This window comes from Rhincodon typus, unplaced genomic scaffold, assembly GCF_021869965.1.
Source record: "Rhincodon typus isolate 14 unplaced genomic scaffold, sRhiTyp1.1 hic_rhity00001169, whole genome shotgun sequence".
NCBI lineage: Eukaryota > Metazoa > Chordata > Chondrichthyes > Orectolobiformes > Rhincodontidae > Rhincodon > Rhincodon typus.
In genome coordinates, this window is record NW_025966807.1 from 18305 (window position 1) to 31078 (window position 12774).

At 49.7% G+C, this 12774-nt stretch overlaps 1 protein-coding gene across 1 annotated transcript; it reads right to left on the reverse strand.

Moving 5' to 3' along the window:
- Positions 1-4130: 4130 nt before the first annotated feature.
- Positions 4131-12549, reverse strand: LOC125481190. Its single transcript, XM_048592411.1, has 4 exons — positions 12415-12549; positions 10310-10397; positions 9211-9553; positions 4131-4417 (listed from the first exon to the last, which is right to left on the reverse strand). The coding sequence occupies exons 1-4, from the start codon at positions 12522-12524 to the stop codon at positions 4131-4133; spliced, it is 828 nt and encodes a 275-aa protein (XP_048448368.1). The 5' UTR covers positions 12525-12549.
- Between the last annotated feature and the right edge of the window lie 225 nt (positions 12550-12774).

Genomic DNA, 12774 nt, shown 5'->3' on the forward strand with positions numbered 1-12774 from the left:
CTGAGGGGCATGTTTTTCACACAGAGGGTGGTGCGTGTATGGAACGAGCTGCCAGAGGAAGTGGTGGAGTCTGGTACAATTACAACATTTAAAAGGCATCTGGATGGGGACATGAATGGGAAGGGTTTAGAGGGATATGGGCCAAATGTTGGCAAATGGGATTGGGTTAATTTGGGATATCTGATCAGCGCGATATCTGGCAGCTCGCTCCATACACGCACCACCCTCTGTGTAAAAAGTTGCTCCTCAGGTCCCTTTTAAATCTTTCCCCTCTCACCTTAAACCTATGTCCCTCTAGTTTTGGACTCCCCCACCCTGGGAAAAAAGACTATTCACCCTACCCATGCCCCTCACGATTTTATAGACCTCTATAACGTCACCCCCTGAGCATCCTATCTTGTGCATGATTATAAAGCCACTTTGATCTACTGGTTGGAGACGATGAAAGGAATGGACGGGGTTGATGGAGGGGGGTGATTTGGTGGTCAAGGTTGGGGGGCACGAAGGGTGATGTTCGGGTCTAGTTGGTTGAGTTAGGGGGTTGTGGGTGGCACATCTTAACTGAGAGCTGGGTCATTCAGGCTAATGTCAGCTTTGCCTCATGCACAGGGGACAAACAGCAAATGCAGGGCTCTCCTTTCCTCCCTCCCTCTCTCTGAACAAACAATCCAGACCAGGACGGCATCAATGGAAAATGCCCAGCCAGTACCTGCTGGATTCCTGATGGCGGAATGGAAGGAAAGTTTCCCAGATTATTGCGGAAAGGAGGATGACAGATAAGGGGAAGGATTGGAGTGTATGGTGGGCCAGGCCAGGGGGCTGAATGGCCTCCTTCTGTTCCTATGTAACAATCTCATGGGAATGAATGGCCTCCTCCTGTTCCTGTGTTAAAGGCTCGGGGGGGGGGGGGCCGCTGAATGGCCTCCTGTTCCTGTGTGACAGTCTGAAGGATGGGGCTGAATGGCCTCCTGTTCCTGTGTGACAGTCTGAAGGACGGGGCTGAATGGCTTCCTTCTGTTGGTATGTGACAGTATCATGGGGTTGAATGGCCTCCACCTGGTGCTGTATTTGATATGCATCAATTGCAAACTGTATAATTTGTGGGAAAAACATAGCCCGACACATATAGTTTAAAAGATTAGACGGGAAAGGAAGCATTTTATAGAGTCGGGGCAATCAGGGATGAGCAGTAAACCGCAGAGAGAAGGGGAAGTGAAATGTAATGAAAACAATTTGGTTTTCCTGGAACATTCTAATTTAATTTGTGTTAGAGTCGCTGAGAATTGGGTCAAAATACACATGGCTCTCACGCATTTCATCGTGAGCAGTTTTGTTTTCACAGCGAGAGTAGCTACCGACTTCACAAAGTATTTTCCTTTCAATTGTTTTGTTTTGCTGAAAGGAGGCTCTCATTCACAGAGACGATGGTGTCTTCACATCACAGCGATGTATTCAACGGAGAGAGAGGAACATACATTGTCACATAGGAACAGGAGGCCATTCAGCGCCCCCCCTCCTCGAGCCTGTTACACAGGGACTGGAGGCCATTCAGCTCCCCCCTCCTCCAGCCTGTTACACAGGGACTGGAGGCCATTCAGCTCCCCCCTCCTCGAGGCTGTTACACAGGAACAGGAGGAGGCCATTCAGCTCCCCCCTCCTCGAGCCTTTTAGCCAGGAACAGCAGAAGGCCATTCAGCATCCCCTTCTCAGAGATAGAGAAAAGACTTTGATATTTCCAGTTGATGGCTCGGCCAAGAAACAGCCTGAGTCAGGTCCAAGGAGCTGGGCGTGCCTCAACCCCCTACGAGGCTCCCGAGGGATGGGGCACAGAAATGTACATCTACCCCAACCCCCTCCAGGGCACATGATGCCTCATGTAATTTGACACAGGGAGCAGGAGAGGGGAAACTGAGCCTGAAATACCCCCACAGAGGCTGGTACCCTGTCACCAAGTCACCCTTTATTTACACAGGGAGAGTCCCTGACACTGACCCAGCTCCCTCAGAGCCAGCTCTCAGAGTGAGCCGAACCTCTGACCCTCCTGTTTCTATCTGTCAGCCAGGGCTCCCTGATTGGACCAGATTAACAGCCTCAATTAGGGAACTCATATTCTATGAGGTCAACCTGGCTGACCTCAACCACGATACAACTGACAGTATTATTTAAAAACCGGCAGAACTTTTTTGCGTAAGATTGATGAACAAAGGTGTTCCCAGAATTTTCTCTCAGGCGTGCAGAGCACCAAGAGCAAGGGAGGTGATGTTGAGCATGTTTAAGACCTTTGTCAGGGCTCAGTTACAGTAGTGTCTACAACTATTATCTACAGCTGTACTGTGGGAAGGATGGGAACGCATTGGAGGAAGAGACAGAGAGAGAGAGTGCGGAAGTGATTTACAAGGATGAGGAACCTCAGTGATGAAGACGAATTGCAGAATTCTTCCCTCTCTGCGGAGGAGGAAGCTGAGATGAGGCCTGATAAGGGTTTTCGAAATCACGAGCAGGGGGCTGGACAGAGTTGATGGGCAAAAGCTGCTCCCATGTGTGAAAATGATGTGTGAAAGGGTGAGTTGAAGGGGAATAACATTTCCACCTAGTGAGAGGTTAGGGCGTTGGAAGTGTGTTGGAGGCAGGTACAGCTGAGGCACTGGAGAGGGGCATCAGACGGTTACTGGGATAGAAAAGGGTAAGGGGTTGACACTAGGGGATAGAACCAGTGGTAGCACGGTGGGCTGAATGGCCTCCTTCTACACCCTCACAATTCTGTACTGCTGCGATTCACACGTTGATGTTTATGGGAGCTGGCTGTGAGTAAAATGGTTGTGACATTTCCAAATTCACAGCAGTGGCTACGCTTCAAGAAGCACCTCATTGGCCAAGAGGGGCTTTTTGATGACCTGAGGATGTTAAACTTAGGAAGACGCTATGCAACCCCTCGAGCCTGTCATACAGCACGGGAACAGTCCCTTCGGTCCAACTCGGCTGTGCCGATCAGATATCCTAAATTAATGCAGTCCCATTTGCCAGCATTTGGCCCATATCTCCCTAAACCCTTACTATCCATGTCCCCATCCAGGTGCCTTTTAAATGTTGTAATTGTACCAGCCCCCACCACTTCCTCTGGCAGCTCATTCCATACACGCACCACCCTCTGTGTGAAAAAGTTGCCCCTCAGGTCCCTTTTAAATCTTTCCCCTCTCACCTTAAACCTATGCCCCTTTAGTTTTGGACTCCCCCAACCCTGGGGAAAAGACCTTGGCTATTCACCCTATCCATGCCCCTCATGATTTTATAAACCTCTATAACATCACCCCTCAGCCTCTGATACTCCAGGGAAAATAGCCCCACCCTATGCAGCCTTTCCCTGTAGCTCAAACGCTCCAACCCCAACAACATCCTTGTAAATCTTTCCTGAACCCTTTCAAGTTTCACAACATCCTTCCTAAAGCAGGGAGACCAGAATTGGCATTTTTTCTGAAGAAGGGTCTAGGCCCGAAACGTCAGCGTTTCTGCTCCTCTGATGCTGCTTGGCCTGCTGTGTTCATCCAGCCCTGCACCTTGTTGTCTTGGATTCTCCAGCATCTGCAGTTCCTACTATCTCAGACCAGAATTGAACGCAAAAGTGGTCCTAACCAATGTCCTGTACAGCCCCAACATGACCCTCCCAACTCCTATACTCAATGCACTGACCAATAAATGCAAACGTACCAAACACCTTCTTCACCGCCCTGTCTACCTGTGACTCCACTTTCAAGGAACTATGAACCTGCTCCCCAAGGTCTCTTCGTTCAGCGACACTCCCCAGGACCTTACCATTAAGTGTATAAGTCCTGCCCTGATGTGCCTTTCCAAAATGCAGCACCTCACATTTATCTAAATTAAACGCCATCTGCCACTCCTCGGCCCATTGGCCCATCTGTCCTACCATTCAATGAGATTGTGGCTGATCTGTGGGCAATCTCCATTGGCCTATATTTCTTAATATCTTTGCTGAACAAAAATATACCTATATCATATTTAAAATTAACAACTTAACCAGCATCCACTGCTGTTTGTGAAAGAGAGCTCCAAACCTCTCCCAGCCTTTGTATGTCAAAGTGCTCCCTAACATCTCTCCTGAACTCTCTGGGCCCTCATTCCCAGACTCTGCGCTCTCGTTCTAGAATTTGGAAGGAGTTTACCTCGTCTTTTGCTGTGAATAGCTTGGAAACTTTGATCAGATCACTCCTTAACCTTCTGAATTCTAGGCCTAACTTGTATAATCTCTCCTTGTAACTTAACCCCTGAAGAGCCAGTATCATTCTAGTAAGCCTACAATGTTCTCCATCTAAGGCTGATGGCTTAGGTGCCCAGATCGGCTTGCAGTACTCTAAATGGAGTTTCACCGGGATAAAACCGAAGAACCATAGGCGCTGGAATTCTGAAACAGAGAGAGAAATTGCAGGAGAAACTCAGCAAGTCTGGCAGCATCGTTGGGGAGAGAAAGCAGAGTTAACGTTTTGGGTCCCTTGTTTTGAAGAAGGGTCGCAGGACTGGAAAGACCAACTGGTTCTCCCGCTCCACAGACGCTGCCAAACCTGCTGAGTGTCCCCAGCAATTTCTGTTTTCTGCCCAGGGTCTAAACCAAGGTTTGTTTGATGGTGCAAATTGTATGCCCCTGTCCTCCAAACAGGAAGGCTGGTGTTCTGTCTTAATAAGGCAAGAGAGAGGGGATTGCTGGGACCTTGACCAAGATCTTTGTGCCCTCATTAGCCACTGGAGAGGTCCCTGAGGACTGGCAAGTAGCTAATGTTGTTCCTCTGTTCAAGCGGAGAAATAGGGATAATCCAGGAAACTATAGACTGGTGAGTCTCACATCTGTCATTGGGAAGCTATTGGAGAGGTCTCTTAGGGATAAGATTTTACATGCATTTGGAAAAGTATGGCCTAATTAGGGACAGTCAGCGTGGCTTTGTGCAGGGCAGGATTGTCTTACTAACTTGGTTGAATTTTTCGAGGAGGTGACGAAGGTGATTGATGACGGTAAAGCAGTGGATGTTGTTTACACGGATTTTACTAAGACTTTCGGCAAGGTCCCTCATGGTAGGCTCATCCAGAAGATGAAGATGCACAGGATCCATGATGACTTGGCCGTACGGATTCAGAATTGGCTTGCACATAGAAGAGAGAGGGTAGTGGTGGAAGGGTGTTTTTCAGGCTGGAGGTCAGTCACTAGTGGTGTTCCGCAGGGATCCATACTGGGATCTCTGCTTTGCTTTTTTCAATAAATGACTTAGATGAAAATGTAGATGGGTGAGTTAGTAAGTTTGCAGACGATACAAAGATCAGTGGAGTTGTGGACAGTGTAGAAGATTGTCAAAGGATACAGTGGGATACAAATCAGTTGCAGATACGTGCGGAGAAATGGCAGATGGAGTTTAATCCTGGTACATGTGAGGTGCTGCACTTTGGGAGATGAAATGTTCAGGAAAAATATACAGTAAGTGGCAATACTCTGAACAGCGTTGAAACACAGAGAGATCTTGGGGATCAAGTCCATAGTTCCCCGAAAGTGGTCACACCAGTAGATAAGGGGGTAAAGAAGGCGTACGGCACGGTTGCCTTTATTGGTCGGGGAATTGAGTACAAGCGTCAGGATGTCATGTTGCAGGTTTATAAGACTTTGGTTGGGCCTCACTTAGAGTATTGTGTTCATTTCTGGTCGCCACATTGCAAGAAGGACATGGAGGCTTTGGAGAGGGTGCAGAAGAGGTTTACCAGGATACTGCCTGGATTAGGGGGTATGAGCTATTATGAGAGGCTAGAAAGGTCTCGGGATATTTTCTCTGGAGGGAAGGAGGCTGAGGGGAGACTTGATAGGAGTCTGTAAAATGAAGAGATGCATAGATAGAGTTGGGGGTCAGAATCTTTTCCCCAGAGTTGAAATGTCTAATACTAGGGAAGTTGCATTTAAAGTGAGAGGGGAAAGTTTGAAGGAGATGTGAGGGGCAAGTTTTTTTACACAGAGAGTGGTAGGAGTGTGGAATGCACTGCCAGGGGTGTTACATAGAAACATAGAACTGTGCAAGATAGGAGCAGGAGGAGGCCATTCAGCCCTTCAAGCCTGGTCTTCCGTTCTTCACGATCATGGCTGATCGTCCAACTCAACAGCCTGATCCTGCTTTCTCCCCACAACCTTTGATCCCATTCCCCCTCAGTGCTGTATCTAGACGCCTCTTGAATATATTCAATGTTTTGGCATCAATTGCTTCCTGTGGTAACGAATTCCACAGGATCACCACTCTCTGGGTGAAGAAATGTCTCCTCATCTCCGTCTTCGACTGTCTACCCCGAAACCTCCTACTGTGACCCTTGGTTTTGGACACACCCACCATCGGGAACATCCTCCCTGCATCTACCCTGTCTAGTCCTGTTAGAATTTTATAAATCTCTATGAGATCCCCCTATCATTCGTCATTGATGGAGGCAGATATGATAGGGGCATTTAAGGGGCTTTTAGATAAACACATGGATTTGCAAGGAATGGAGGGGTAGGGACCAAGGGCAGGCAGAAGAGATTCGTTTAAATTGGCATCACATTCGGCACAGCACTGTGGGCCTGTTCCTGTGCTGTGCTGTTCTGTGTTGTATTGGCTAGCATTGCGGGAATTGAGACCTGTCGGTGCAGCGGTATGGAAATGCTCCGTCCAGTGGAATGTGACAGTTCCAGTCCTTTTTTTTTAGAAAGCAGAATCCTGACACAGTCGCAGAGTTTGAGCTTTCGCACTGCTCCAGCAGGATGCGGGCGTTGCTGACAACTCCCGTCTCTGGTGTCCCTGAGAGAGGGCAGCAACTGTGAAGGCATTTCTGTGCCACTTCAAAGTCAACTGATCCTGAACTGAGGCCAAGTCTTTTGTAGTGGTCCGCGCGTGTGCCATGTTCAACTTGTGCTTGTTGTTTCTTATTACAACACTGTCGTCGGGTTTGCGGTGGGAGGGGGGGGGGGGAGGGCGAGGTGGGGTGGGGGGGTCACTGCCCTGGGTGCAGGTTTTGCTGCCGGGTTGCCCCCTTTAAACTGTGCAGCTTGCCCTCAGTGCCATGTGAGAGAGCATCAACCGCAAGGTCTCTGGGGTGAAAAAAAAAGATCTTCCCTGCAATAAATGTGAGGCGCTGAATTTTGGAAAGGCAAACCAGGGCAGGACTTATACACTTAATGGTAAGGTCCTGGGGAGTGTTGCTGAACAAAGAGACCTTGGGGGGCAGGTTCATAGTTCCTTGAAAGTGGAGTCGCAGGTAGACAGGGCGGTGAAGAAGGTGTTTGGTACACTTGCATTTATTGGTCAGTGCATTGAGTATAGGAGTTGGGAGGGTCATGTTGGGGCTGTACAGGACATTGGTTAGGGCCACTTTTGGAATACTGTGTGCGATTCTGGTCTCCCTGCTATAGCAGCAGCACGATGGCTCACTGCTGCCTCACAGCGCCAGGGACCCGGGTTCAATCCCACCCTCGGGTGACTGTCTGTGTGGAGTTTGCACCTTCTCCCTGTGTCTGCGTGGGTTTCCTCCCATGGTCCAAAGATGTGCAGGTTATGGTGGATTGGCCGTGCTAAAATGCAGGGATAGGGTGGGTGTGGGTGAGATGCTCTTTGGAGTGTCAGTGTGGGCAGAAAGGCCTGCTTCCACATTGTAGGGATTCTATGATGTTGTGAAGCTTGAAAGGGTTCAGAAAAGATTTATAAGGATGTTGTCGGGGTTGGAGAGTTGAGCTATAGTGTGAGGCTGGGGCTATTTTCCCTGGAGCATCAGAGGCTGAGATAGAGGTTTATAATACCATGAAGGGCATGGATAGGGTGAATAGTCCATGTCTTTGCTTTGGGGTAGTAGAGCCCAAATCTAGAGGGGCACAGGTTTAAGGTGAGAGGGGAAAGATTTAAAAGGGACCTGAGGGGCAACTTTTTCACACAGAGGGTGGTGCGTGTATGGAATGAGCTGCCAGAGGAAGTGGTGGGGGCTGGTACAATTACAACATTTAAAAGGCATCTGGATGGGGACATGGATAGGAAGGGTTTAGAGGGATAGGGGCCAAATGCTGGCAAATGGGACCGGATTGATTTAGGATGTTTGGTCAGCATGGACGAGTTGGACCGAAGGGTCTGTTCCCGTGCTGTACATCTCTATGTCTCTATTTCTCTTCACCTTGTTTCTATTCTTCACTCCAGGGTCTTTTTTTCCCCAGATTTGATCCCTCATTTAGTTCAAAGCCATTTCTGCTTTTCTACTTCTGTAGCTCCCTCAGACAGCAGGTCATGTACAGCTCGGGTGTGGGCCATGCATGATAAAGATCCCCCTTCCGCAAGCCTGATGCTTACAGCCCACAAACTAGCATCTATTTCTCCCACCCAGGTCTTTGATCCATTTATAGTCTCATGCGGTTCAGGTTATAATGCAAAGACTGTTCTGCAATCTGAAAGGTAAATTGTATGAGCCGAATACTCACCAGTCAATCAATTGACCCGCGCTCGCAACTTTTGGTTATTAATCTGACTGTGGATTGGGAGGCAGGGGTTAGTTCACGGAGCTCTCCCTTTCCCTCCCTTTCCACAGGTTTTCAACACTGTCTCTCCTGGAATCTGTCAAATTTAGAAAAAGATTGAAGTACCTCCCTTCCCTCAGTTCCCTGTCTCTCGTTCGCACCAAACTCTCCGATTTACAGTAGGGAACCCACACTCTAACCACCTCCCCCCTCTTCCTGGTTACATGGCCGAGGTTTATGTAGTAGTTTAGCAAATTGGTTACTTGATTAGCTAATCTCAGCTGCTCTCCAGCAGAGAGATCTGATCATGCCTGGAAGAAAGTTAAACTTTAAGAGTCAATTTATAAGCAAATGCAAATTGCTGGCTCGCAAAAATATAAAGGACAGAGCTGAATCCTTTCGATTCACTCGGCCAGCTTGTGGGTTTACACTGTGTCATAGTGTTCTGCATTCGCTCCTTTCCCTGCCTCTTGCTCCTCTCTCTCCCTTCATCCATACCCTCCGCCCTCTATCACTCCCCCCCAACTTCCTATTCTCTCTAACCCTTCACCTCCTTTCTCTCCACTCTCCTTCCCCTCTTCTTTTCCCTCTTCCTCCTTCACCTCTCCCCTCATTTCCACTCCACCCCTCGCCGCCATTTATCTGTCTCCATCTCCCTCCTTCCCGTCCCTTTATCTCTCCCTCTCCCCAATTTTTCTCACTCCATCTCTCCACCTCCTGCTGTTTTCTCCCCATCCTCCCTCTCTCCATCTCTCTCTCTGTGTGCTGCCTCGCTCCCACCCAGCCATCTATCTTCGGTGAGGTGCTTGGTCTAATCCTGAGCGCCCTGGGCACAATGGGAGAGGGCGGAGGGGTTAAGGGTGGAGGAGTGGGTGGGTGTGGGTAGTTGGGGAATGGGGCGCAGGGGCATACCTGCCAAGCAATGAGGCAGATCTCGCACAATAAGTGGCCACACGGCTCAATCTTCACATCTTTGTCCCTCTCCGTGCAGATCTTGCAGAGTTGGAAGGTGGAGCCAATGTCACAGTATAACTCATATTGTTCCTACAGAAGGAGAGAGAGAAGGAGGGAGGGGTAAGGAAGAGTATGTTACACACCGTCAGGTTCCCCTCCATCACCCGCCCTGTTGGGGTTAACCCAAAAATCAGGGAAATCAGGCATCCCAGACGGAGGCCATTCACCCCATCGTTGTCCCTACTAGCTCTCCGAACCCTTCTTGCCGGTCGCCCCAAGGCCGGGGATCAGCGCGCGCCCCCGAATCCCTCCTCAAAATCCCTCCGTGGACCCTCCATTCCAAGCCCTGGTGCCACCCCTCGCCCCCCACTCACTTGGATCGTCGTCCCTGCCACACGGTTCCATCGCCAGGAACGGGGCGCGGCTGTTCTCGATCCATCCGTGAGGGCCTCTGTCCCCGGATCACCCCTCCTCGATCAAATATCCCCTCGGCCCTCCCTCCTCTCCAGCCCCCTTGAGCGTCAAAGTACACACAGCCCTCCACCCCTAACCCCATTCCCCCAAACCACCCGATCTCCTTTTCCTGTCAAACTGTTGCTCCACTCCTCTGGAGCGGGTGGGGCTTGAACCAGGGTCCCCTGGCTCAGAGGCATGGACGCTACCACTGCCCCACAAGGGTTCCTGGTGGCTGCGGCCATTCTCAGGAATCCTTTTCTGCGCCCTGTCTGTGCTCCTGCCCAGCTCAGTGTCGATCCCGCAGCATCCTGGTCGATCGCCTCAAACCGGATCCAGATGGGATCAGGATCCGATCCCCCCACCATCTCCCCTTGGCACAGGGTCACTCACCTGAGAGACCTGAATGTGATCCAGCCTGCACGGTTCACACAGCCCACTCAGATCCGGATTAACGTCTCGCCCGTCAGGGTAGAGGTAACTAGGGAGACACAGAGAGAGACAGAGAGATGTTACACTGAATCACAAGGTCAAAGGTACAAGGCTCTCTGTCAGGGACCCTGTTTAAACAGGGAGTCTCTCTCTCTCTCTGTTTCTGTCTCTCTCTTTCTGTCTCTCTCCTTCTCTCTCTGTCTCTCCCTCTCTGTTTCTCTCTCTCTCTCTCTCTGTCAGGGACACTGTTTAAATAGGGAGTCTCTCTCTCTCTTTCTCTCTTTCTCTCTCTCATTCTCTCTCTCTCTCTGTCAGGGACCCTGTTTAAACAGGGAGTCTCTCTCTCTCTCTTTCTCTCTCCCTCTCTTTCTCTCTCTCTCTGCCAGGGACACTGTTTAATGAGGGAGTCTCTCTCTCTCTCTCTCTCTTTCTCTCTCTCTCTCTGTTTCAGGGTCCCTGGTTAAAGAGGGAGTCTCTCTCTCTCTCTCTGTCAGGGCCACTGTTTAATGAGGGAGTCTCTCTTTCTCTCTCTCTCATTCTCTCTCTCTCTCTGTCAGGGACACTGTTTAAAGAAGGTTTCTCTTTCTCCCTCTCTCTTTCTCTCTCTTTCTCCCTCTCTGTGTCAGGGTCCCTGGTTAAAGAGGGAGTCTCTCTCTCTCTCTCTCTCTCTCTTTCTCTCACTCTCATTCTTTCTCTCTCTCTCTGTCTGTCAGGGTCCCTGGTTAAAGAGGGAGTCTCTCCATCAGGAATCACTATCCATGTATTTTCCAGGGAGGGGGGTGTGTCTGTTTACGCCGATGAGGGAGTGTGCTGCTCAAGTGGGAGCTGAACACCAGTACGGAGCTGATGGGCCTGTTTTGGGAGCTGGAGACACCAGTGGGAAGATGTGGAATCGTGGGGAATGGCAGTTACATCCAATCGGCCATTCACGCCCTTAGTCATTGCTGACCATACTGTCCCACCCTCGTAATCCCCTCCCCCCTTTAGCACTCTGTTGCTTCTCTTCCATGTTTAAACTTCACCCTCTTTCAGAATCACAACATCACACAGCATGGAAACAGACCCTTCGGCCCTACTCGTCCCTGCCGACCAGATATCCTAAATTAATCCAGTCCCATTTGCCAGCATTTGGCCCATATCCCTCTAAACCCTTCCTATCCATGTCCCCATCCAGATGCCTTTTAAATGTTGTAATTGTACCAGCCTCCACCACTTCCTCTGGCAGCTCGTTCCATACACGCACCACCCTCTGTGTGAAAAAATTACCCCTCAGGTCCCTTTTAAATCTTTCCCCTCTCACCTTAAACCTATGCCCCTCTAGTTTTGGACACCCCTACCCTGGGGGAAAAGACCTTAACTATTCACCCTATCCATGCCCCTCATGATTTTATAAACATCTATAAGGTCACCCCTCAGCCTCCGACGCTCCAGGGAAAATAGCCCCAGCTTATTCAGCCTCTCCCTATAACTCAAACGCTCCAAACCTGGCAACATCCTTGTAAATCTTTTCTGAACCCTTTCAAGTTTCACAACATCCTTCCTATAGCAGGGAGACCAGAATTGAACACAGTATTCCAAAAGTGGCCCTAACCAATGTCCTGTACAGCTGCAACATGACCCTCCCAACTCCTATACTCAATGCACTGACCAGTAAAGGCAAACGTACCAAACACCTTCTTCACCGCCCTGTCTACCTGCGACTCCACTTTCAAGGAACCATGAGCCTGCTCCCCAAGGTCTTTTTGTTCAGCGACACTCCCCAGGACCTTACCATTAAGTGTATAAGTCCTGCCCTGATGTGCCTTTCCAAAATGCAGCATCTCACATTTATCGAAATTAAACTCCATCTGACACTCCTCGGCCCATTGGCCCATCTGATCAGAGCCCTGTTGTACTCTGAGGTAACCTTTGCTGCTGGTCATAGGGACAGCTCATTCCACCTTCTCTCTCTGAGTTATTCCTATCGGAGTTACTCATGACTGTGTGTGAATGGTTCCCCTAGTTCCAGCCTTTCCCACATTGGGAAGCGTTCTCTCTAGATCAGGCACACAGCTGTTTGTACTCACAAGCCTTCACGGTAACCCTCCAGCAGAGCCTGGAAAAGGGGCTTGTTCTGGGGAATGGTCTGTAAGATGCTCCCGTCGTCCGTCACATAACCGATAGCCCACTGTCCCATCCGTGTACAACTCAATCGGAAAATGTAGCTGTAGGGGTAGTGAGTGGGACGTATGGTTATACAGAGTTACATTCACACAGGGCACAGACAGAGACAGAGAGAGAGAGACCCTCACACACACAGGGATACACAAACACAGGGCACAGAAAGACAGGGAGAGAGACAGACCCTCACACACAAGGATACACACACAGGGCACAGACAGAGACAGAGAGAGAGACCCTCACACACTGGGATACACTCACACAGG